This window comes from Eurytemora carolleeae, unplaced genomic scaffold (genome assembly GCF_000591075.1).
Source record: "Eurytemora carolleeae unplaced genomic scaffold, Eaff_2.0 scaffold231, whole genome shotgun sequence".
In the NCBI taxonomy this organism is placed as follows: Eukaryota; Metazoa; Arthropoda; class Copepoda; order Calanoida; family Temoridae; genus Eurytemora; species Eurytemora carolleeae.
In genome coordinates, this window is record NW_019396122.1 from 1 (window position 1) to 10,239 (window position 10,239).

General features: G+C 33.3%; 1 protein-coding gene across 2 annotated transcripts; it reads left to right on the plus strand.

The window, feature by feature from the left end:
- The first annotated feature begins 166 nt into the window (after positions 1-166).
- Positions 167-7,982, plus strand: LOC111695567 (calmodulin-beta). 2 transcript variants are annotated; one of them, XM_023464934.1, is made up of 5 exons: positions 167-290; positions 3,275-3,382; positions 6,155-6,255; positions 6,644-6,716; positions 7,667-7,750. In XM_023464934.1, the coding sequence occupies exons 1-5, from the start codon at positions 198-200 to the stop codon at positions 7,682-7,684; spliced, it is 393 nt and encodes a 130-aa protein (XP_023320702.1). In that variant the 5' UTR covers positions 167-197; the 3' UTR covers positions 7,685-7,750. The 2 variants fall into 2 exon arrangements, with proteins under 2 accessions (XP_023320702.1, XP_023320701.1); XM_023464933.1 differs by having other exon boundaries at positions 168-290; positions 7,699-7,982.
- Positions 7,983-10,239: the final 2,257 nt, after the last annotated feature.

Sequence of the window (10,239 nt, forward strand, 5' to 3'; positions counted from 1 at the left end):
GTCTTTAGTCATTAATTTTGACTCTTTTTGAGTCTTTTAAGCCCAAACAAATGTTGTTCCTAATTATTCATTTTTTTGTTCCTAAAAAATCTTGCCCCCCCCTCACTTAAATCCTGTATCCGCCCCTGGATTTGTTTAATTTTTTTTTCAAAAATTCTATAAAGGGTCTTTTGTTAAATATTATAAGGTTAGAAAGAATGGATGGAGATATGGATGAAGATGAGTTGGAGGAGTGGAAAACTATTTTTAATCTCTTTGATGTAGACGGCGATCAGTCGATTACAGGCGAGGTAACTACTAACCAGCGAATTCATTAAATGTCGTCGTAAAACCTTTGGAAGAAACTACAGGGCAAGGATTTGTATAAAAAGGATGCATACGGTACGGGAAATGTTGTCTCCTTGGCACAGATAAATAAAATCCTTATATGACGTCACTCTTATCTCTATAATCAGTGACGTCATATGAGAATTTTATCTACAGGGTTATCCAAAAATTATGTGACAAATCCAAAGGTTAAATTTAGTATTCGGCCTTAGATAAAGTAAACTAGTGGCTTATTTATTGATTTGGTAAAGAAAGAAACAGGTTTACAGTTCCAGGGAATCATGAATATAAAGATACAGGTTTACAGTTGCAGGGAATCATGAATATAAAGATACAGGTTTACAGTTGCAGGGAATCATGAATATAAAGATACAGGTTTACAGTTGCAGGGAATCATGAATATAAAGATACAGACCGTATAAATTTTGTACAATCGTCTCTGAAGTCTCATCCTTTATGAGTAACTCCGTATCTTTAACAAGGAGACGACATTTCCAGTACATCGGAGCGCATCGAAAGTGAGCAAACTTATTATACAACCTTGCTATAAGGGTTACATACAAAGGTTGAGATTTTAATGACGACCTTTAATTTAGTTTTTAATCAATATATATTTAACTAGCATGGGAACCCAGCTTTGCCTGGAATCTAATCTTTCTCTAAATAAGTCAATTCAACTATAATTCAAGGAACTTCGGACGGCAGCAACGATAATAAATGAATTCCGTACAGATGTCTCTAAAGTCTTGTCATTTGAGTGTAACTCAAGGATGTCCTATATCCTGATTCAGGTTTATCAATACTTGGAGACCTGATCATATTTTGAAAACTTGAAAACCATAGATAAAGATAGATTGCGCATAAGACGACATTTTTCATCTTGAAAGATATAAATGTACAGAGATGTTTTAAAGATATTCCTATTATATAGATTAACTAGGTCGGTTGTGAACATTGGCTGTTCTTATGTCATTGAGTAATTGTGGTCTACATGAGTTCTGTAGAGAGAAATTTAAGTTATAGTTTAGCCCTTCTCATGTCCTTCTTCAATTCTTGTCAATATGATATATTGCTTAGTGAAATGTTGTTCAAATAGTTCCATTCCCTGAGTCCCCTGAGTTATTAATGAAATCCATTAAAACACCAAACCACCCCGCTTATCATTGAAGTACACTTTGACCCCTAGAAGTATGAGTTCGCGGACTGTACAATTCTTGGTGATTTGGCGTACATAAGCTATCTATGTTTATTTATTTATCTATGTTGAAAACAGTTTGAAAAATAAATTGATAAACGTTGTTTGATGTTCAGGAAAAAAAATTCAGAAATATACTGAACCTGTTTGAGAGGAGAACAAAAAATTGACATGCTAAAATTACGATCTTCATATTTTAAGATGAAACAAAATGCTTGATATTTTTTTCTTAATCGTTTCCGTGATTTGTGATAGTTTCAAAAGGAAATAAGTTTAAGAATAAATTCCAAAAAAACAAACATTTTTATCAGAAGAATGTTGAGCTTATTTTGTAAAACTGTCATTATATCCTGATGTATTTTGGGGCACCCTATATAAGCAAATGTTAAATGTTTTCAAATAAAATTATAACAACGTGTAAACTTTTTCTGAATATGAAATATTAAAAATTGATGTTGCATGGTTCCGCTAGTTCTCCGGGTAAACTTTAATACTTGGGAGAAAGTTTCCGAACTTGTTGTATAAAACAAACAGGACGGAAGAGTTTGTCTGTTGGGATGGTTTTCTCAGGAGAGATGAAACTTTGTATTCCTGCACTGCGCAAAATTTTAATAAGAATTTCAAGCTTGATATAGAGAAGTTAGAATTAATAACATGAGCCTAGGCTGGACTAAACTAGATTTGAAATAATCTACTACAAAGTTTAGGATTATTTTAAACAATTTTAAGTTAAAAGTCACTTCATACATTCGAAAAATAAACATGGGAATTTTGAGACCACTTTTAAATGGTTTATGCTTTTAAAAATGTGTATTGAAAAATCTGTCTTATTAGAATGAGAAAATCGATGAGATTTCGAGATAATGAAAATGGGTTTGAGAACCTTTAACTTGGGATTGTTTTGAGATGAATGATTTAGTATTTAGGAATTGGAAGGGTTCGAAGATAAATATCTTTATTATTTAGAAGTTGAAAGTGTTGAGATCAATTTCTTTAATATTTAGGAGTTGGGATTGGTTTTGAGTCTTTTATATATAGGAGTGGGGAGTTGTTTAGAGATCAATGTCTTTAATATCAAGGAGTTGGGACTGCAGGAGTGGTTTCAAGATCAATTAGTAATTAATGAAATATCTAAGAGTTGGGAGTGGTTTCAAGATTAATACTTTGAATATCTAGGAGTTAGGAGTAGTTTTGAGATTAATACTTTTGATATATGGAAGTTGGGAGTAGTTTAAAGATAAATAACTTTATTATCCAGGACTTGGGCGTAGATTTGAGATCGATGCCTTTAATAAAAAGAACAATTGGGAGTGGTTTCAAGATCAATAATTTTAATATCTTGGGGTTAGGAGTAGTTTTGAGATCAATACTTTTGATATCTAGGAGTTGGGAGTAGTTTTGAGATCAATACTTTTGATATCTAGGAGTTCGGAGTAGTTTTGAGATCATGCCTTTAATATTTAGGAGTTGGGGTGGATAGATCATTTCTATTAATACTTTTGATATCAAGAAGTTGGGAGTAGTTTTGAGATCAATACCTTTTTTATATAGGAATTGGCATTGGTTTTGAGATAAATAGTTTTTAAATCTAGGAGTTGGGAGTAGTTTTGAGATACTTTTGATATATAGGAGTTGGGAGTAGTTTTGAGATCAATACTATTGATATCTAAGAGTTAGGAGTAATTTTGAGATCTATGCCTTTAATATTTAGGAGTTGGAATAGGTTTTGAGATCAATATTTTTAATATCTAGGAGTTGGGAGTGGTTTTGAGATCAATGGGACAGAACCCGAGTGAGCAGGAGTTGGAGCAGATGATCAATGAGATGGATGAGGACGGATCAGGAACTGTAGATTTTGAGGTGAAAACTTGAAGTTTAGTGTTAAACACGAATATCGAGGTATGCATGGATAATGAGTAATGATGATGCATTGGCACGTTTAAATATTTTTCTTTGTTTCGCGCCTCATATAAATCTATAATATTCCTACTCCATTTAAATGAGTTAACGAGTTTTTAACTAAATACTTGCCACAAACTCTGATTTTCTAATCCGTATATTTAAGCAACTGAATATCGAAATTTTTAACGATTAACTCTGCTCAATTAAAAACTCAAATATCAAAGGTTTTTGTCATAAGGTTGCCATGCTATAGGAGTTAGAAACTAAAAGTATTCAGTTCCGTTCAAAATATATTTATAGATCTTATTATTATATAATAGAAAGTTTAGAATATCCTTTTTTCAATTATTTGAAAAGAAAACAATATTCTTGACGTGTATACGTTTTTCCTTATATCAATTAGTAGGTATCTCCACAATGCTTTTATAAACCAATATCTAAAGATAATAGTAGCAATTCTGAAAATGTTTTTCCACCCGGGCACGTCACACGTCACACCGGACAAAATATCATGTAACACCGGACATAATCTCACGTTACACCGGACATAATCTCACGTCTCACCGGACAAAATATCATGTAACACCGGACATAATCTCACGTTACACCGGACATAATCTCACGTCACACCAGACATAATCTCACGTCACACCGGACATAATCTCACGTCACACCGGACATAATCTCACGTTACACCGGACATAATCTCACGTCACACCGGACATAATCTCACGTCACACCGGACATAATCTTACGTCACACCGGACATAATACCGGACATAATCTCACGTAACACCGGACATAATCTCACGTCACACCGGACATAATATTACATCACACCGGACATAATCTCACGTCACACCGGACATAATATCACGTAACACTGGATGTAATCTCACGTCACACCGGACATAATCTCATGTCACACCGGAAATAATCTCACGTCACACCGGACATAATCTCACCTATCACTGGATGTAATCTCACGTCACACCGGATATAATCTCACGTCACACCGGACATAATCTCACGTCACACCGGACATAATATCACGTAACACTGGATGTAATCTCACGTCACACCGGGCATAATCTCATGTCACACTGGAAATAATCTCACGTCACACCGGACATAATCTTACGTCACACCGGACATAATCTCACGTCACACCGGACATAATCTCACGTCACAACGGACATAATATCACATAACACTGGATGTATTCTCACGTAACACCGGACACAATCTCACGTCACACCGGATATAATCTCACGTCACACCGGACATAATCTTACGTCACACTGGACATAATATCGCGTCACACCGAACATAATATCACGCAACACTGGATGTAATCTCACGTCACACAGGACATAATCTCATGTCACACCGGAAATAATCTCACGTCACACCGGAAATAATCTCACGTCACACCGGACATAATCTCACGTCACACCTGACATAATCTCACGTCACACCGGACATAATCTCACGTCACACCTGACATAATCTCACGTCACACCGGACATAATCTCACGTCACACCGGACCATAATCTCACGTCACACCTGACATAATCCCACGTCACACCGGACATAATCTCACGTCACACCGGACATAATCTCACGTCACACCGGACTTAATCTCACATCACACCTGACATAATCTCACGTCACACTGGACATAATCTCACGTCACACCGGACATAATCTCACGTCACACCGAACATAATCTCATGTCACAACTGACATAATATCATGTAACACTGGATGTAATCTCACGTCACACCGGACATAATCTCACGTCACACCGGACATAATCTCACGTCACACCAGACATAATATCACGTAACACTGGATGTAATCTCACGTCACACCGGACATAATCTCACGTCACACCGGACATAATATCACGTAACACTGGATGTAATCTCACGTCACACCGGACATAATCTCAAGTCACACCGGACATAATCTCACGTCACACCTGACATAATCTTACGTCACACCTGACATAATCTCACGTCACACCAGACATAATCTCACGTCACACCGGACATAATAAGTTAGAAAAATTTGTCTACGCGCGTTATTGGAATTCCTTAGTCTGACCCTATCTAATAATTGGCATAAAACAAATATCCAATAAGAGAATATAAATGGAACAGGGGAAAAAACTGGATTAAAGATGAAAGAAGAGATATCACAAAATATTATTTTAAAATATTGACAAAAATTCATTTTCATTTTTTTAAATATAGTTCTGTCATCTTAGATGTTTTGGTATCATAATATCATATTGTTATTTGACCATATTCCCTCTGATTCTGGGACTTTCAAAGTGTGGTCTGCCTGTTTTTTCCCTCAAAAATGATTGAGATATTAAGATTTTTGTTTAAGTTTGATTTTATTAGATATTAGGTTGGAAACCAAGCTTTGCCTGGAGATCTAAACAATTTTTCAACACAAACTTATACATTCGCGTGGTTCTACCGAGTTAACCAATCACGATTTGGGACAAATCCGTCAAGGGGTTCCAGAGTTATGATCGGACATACAAATAGAGATTACTACTTTACATAAGGTTCATTTGCCCGAATTACTTTTTCCCGAAAGAACATTCATAAATGTCGGGCAAAAGTACTATCATCGCGAAAATGTACCATCGGCAAATTAATTTCGGGCATTTATAATTTGGTCTTTTGAATAAATTCTCTTTTTAACTATTCTAGGAGTTTGTTATCCTGATGAAGAGGAAGACGGCGGACAACGAGGCGGACGGTCACGACGATATCGAGGAGGCCTTCAAGATCTTCGACAGGAACAATGACGGGTTTGTTTTATTTTCCTGTGTATTCAGAACTAGAAAACTGTTAAAATGAATCTTAAATAGTTTTGAAAGAATTTGTAAATTTTTCCACTGATATATTTCTAAAAATGTTCCGGGTATATTTTTAGAAAAGATCAGCTGCACATTCAAAAGTCTTTAGCGATATTTCATAATAAAAAGAAATAGAGAAGACGACTTCAGTTTCAATGTTTTCAATGATTTTGATAGATTCTAAAGATATATTTTTTGTAAGAAACCTATTAGTGTTAAGCTGTAAGACATGAAAAAGTTTCGCAGATTTTCAGTTTAAGTTCTGTAGGCTAAAACAGAAATGAGCAGTGCCAAGAATTTGGTCGTTTTGTAAACCAATAAAATATGAAAATATGTTCAGGGTTATTTCTGCAGAGGAGTTGGCAGCAGTTATGATTAGTCTAGGAAATCCTAGAACTAAGGAGGAGATAGAGGTCAGTTTAATCCTAGAGACCTAAATCTAGACTAAGACCCAGACCAAAACCTGGACCTATTTCTAACCCTAGACATCAACTTATACCTGGACCTAGACTACACCAAGACCTAGAAAGCGACCATAACCTAAAACTAGACAGAAACTTAAACCTAGATCTAAACCTAGGACTAAACCTAGATCTAAACCTAGAACTAAACCTAGAACTAAACCTAGAACTAAACCTAGAACTAAACCTAGATCTAAACCTAGAACTAAACCTAGAACTTAACCTTGTTTAGAATATTTTTCATGTATGAAGGGATAGGTTTCTACGTAAATTTTCTCGTTAATATGGATTCTTTCTTGTTTTATTTTTTATTTTAGTTGATCTAATTACAACTACAAGGGTATCTGGGATTCTTTCCTACTAAATAAAAGCATTATATGATAAGATAATCAGGCAGAAAAGATTAAACCTTCTAATAAACACAAAATTTTACAAACTTTGGAACCTGAAAGGTCTAACGTTTAAAATTGAAAAATGTTCTGAAAAATATCTTCTAAATATTCAAAACCGATACCTGAACCTTGACCTAAATCTAGACCTAAACCTAGACCTAAACCTAGACCTAGACCTAGACCTAAACCTAGACCTAAACCTAGACCTAAACCTAGACCTAAGCCTAGACTTAAACCTAGACCTAAACCTAGACCTAGACTATAGACCCATGTTTAAAGTCTTTCTCAATGTTTGCAGGTATAAATTTCTTCTTAAAAGTTTTCATTTATTTGGATTCTTTTCTTGTTTTTTAAAATATTTTTTTGTTTATTTAATTTAATAGTTTTACGGCATTATTTATTTTTATACTAAAAAACATCAAATCATTTAAAAATCAGAAAGTTTAAATCATTTAATGGACACAAGATTTTACATATTTTGAAATCAAATCAAAATGTTTAAAATTTCAGAAATTTCTGAAAAACTGATCTAAATAAATCAGGAGATGATAAATGAGGAGGACCACGACCAGGACGGAGTAATTACCAAAGAAGAGTTTATTAGAATGCTCACGGAGAAACGGAAGAAATGAACTGAACCTAAACCTGAACCCGAACCTGAACCCAAGATGTGTTTATGCAATCAATCAATCACTCACTATATTAACACGAGATCAGGACGCGAAAAAAAACTGAGTATGGTAAAGGGGTAATTTAATATTTCATTCTAAATTAAAATCAGGCCATTTTCACCAATTGTTTCTGTAAAAAAAATCTAATCTCATTCTAAAACTTGGGGATTTAATATTTAAATATAAATTCGTATTTTAAAGATGATTTCATGATTTTTAAAATATCTATTCAACATGCAAATATTAATTATAATTCTAAAAATTTTATAAAAACGAAGAATTACCATGCAGTTTTGCCCTGTTCTCATTTTAAATATTTTTATCACAATGTTATTATTTCACTTAATAAGTTGAGAATTTTATAGCATTAATAATTTTTTTCTAAATATTTTAATCACTTAAAAATTATAAAACTTTATGACACTGATTAGATTAGATCATTACGTTATAAATTATCTGAGTTGTGGAACTATTAAATTTTTTCTCAAAATAAATTTTAAAGAAAATTTTTCTTTCTGTTTATCAAAAATAATCTAAGTGATGACATTCTTAAAGGGAGTGACCGGCAATGTATGGTAGTTGAACTGAGAATGTAGTATTGTGGAGAATTTTTTTAGGATATCATTTGCGACCTATGAGACGTTTTTGATGCATTTTTATTCAGAAAGAGTGCAAATTTAACAAAGAAATCCCATTAATTAACAGGATCTCTGTGTTTTCTTGTAATTTGATAAAACCTTGTTAGAAATCAAAACTTGAGCATAAAGGTCGTCTTTATTGTATTGTTTTTAACGCCAACCATTGTATAAAAATACAATACAAAAACTTTAGAGTTTCCTTTTTGGGGTCTAAGCATTTGTGTAGATGGAGAATACAAAAAAAAATAATATTTCGTGAAAAAAAAACACCATTCATGGAACCGGGTTTCCGATTCTGGGTTTCATGCAGACGATACCCCGTTTTAAATTTCGGGCTCGGAAAACATTTCGGCCCTGTACACTCAGTGTACACAGTACAATTTTGTCAGTTACTATACAGTACAGAAAGTAGGGACGGTACAATTTCAAATAAATCGAAATTTAAATCGGCTGTTGCGAATAGTATAAAGATTTTAGATTTGCTTTGCTGATGAATTTTCTTTAAAATATTGTAAACATCTTCATTTGAAAATTGCCCTTGTAAATCGTATTTTTAGGTGAACCTTAATTATATTTCTACATCAAAGATAAAGTTTTAGGCAAAGAGAATTGAATATATTAGAGAGGAATTAAAAGAATCTCTCGGTATGAATTTTTCAGTCCCTTTCAGCCTAAAAGGGAGTTCAAAGTGTACAAATCATGTAAATGTTCACAAATTATATGCAGTAGAGTACATTAATACATTATGTTCCCTAGACTATCGATCAATTTCGAATTTTTTAAACTGTTAAATAAAATCATCGTTTGTAAAGTGGAAAGCATGTGAAATGATCATTGGTCAATTGTGAAACCAGCCTATTTCATATTTTGGTTTTCTTTTAACAATAATTTTAGATTTTCTATAAAATGATATTCCAGGCCCCAACAGGTTATATAGCATAAATATGTGAAGTACACCTGCAGTATGGAAACAGTACAACAAAATGGCCGTTTTACACTTTTTTTCTAGTAAATTCCTCTCTATATATTCTATTCTCTATGGTTTTAGGGTATTTGATCTTTAATTGCGAGCTATTAAAATAGCGTTTAATAATTTCTTTGTGTAAACTGAGTCTAAATAAACTAGTATCGACTAACTCATCCCTAAATTAATAATCCAAATCATTTATTCGAAATTCAAGAACATTCCCTTTTTCAGGGGCTCTTGGTTTCCTCTTTTTTTCGAAGCCTTGAAAGTTCTTCAGGATTAGTTGGAAGAGAGAAATTTCCATTAACATCAAATATTTTGATTGGATTGGATGATTATTAAAAAGTCAAATCTGATGAATTGATGACATTTCGTTTTTTATTGAAAAACATTGCAGGTTAGAGATAAAGATCTGATTGTAAGGGGGGGGGAATCTATCAGTGAATCTTTACAATTCGTTTATTATTCTTTCATGTTTGGTTTAAGTGTACTTAAATAGTACACATCATTCTAAACTTATAATTATATCCAGGTTATTTACATTTACTTACTAATAAATTTATACTTTTTGTCATTTATTTATTCAGTCAAAAACGAGTTTAAAAGGTCTAAAACTGGTGGCTGTATGAGGACGCAAAGGTGTATATAAAAGTCTCAAAGCACCAAAAATAAATTTCTTATGTTGAGTTTGACTCTACACTTTTTTTGTGATTAAAACTTTGAAAAACATGATTAATATAATTTATTTTGACATTTTGGGATTCTTCTTCAAAATGTAATAAAGTTCCACTACAGGGTCTTCTCTAC

Bases quoted from the DNA above. Each gene is read 5' to 3' on its own strand.
- LOC111695567 (XM_023464933.1), top strand. From the start codon at position 198: ATGGATGGAGATATGGATGAAGATGAGTTGGAGGAGTGGAAAACTATT. The intron at 3,383-6,154 runs GTGAAAACTTGA...TAACTATTCTAG, and splicing joins CAGGAACTGTAGATTTTGAG to GAGTTTGTTATCCTGATGAA. The intron at 6,717-7,698 runs GTCAGTTTAATC...TAAATAAATCAG, and splicing joins GAACTAAGGAGGAGATAGAG to GAGATGATAAATGAGGAGGA.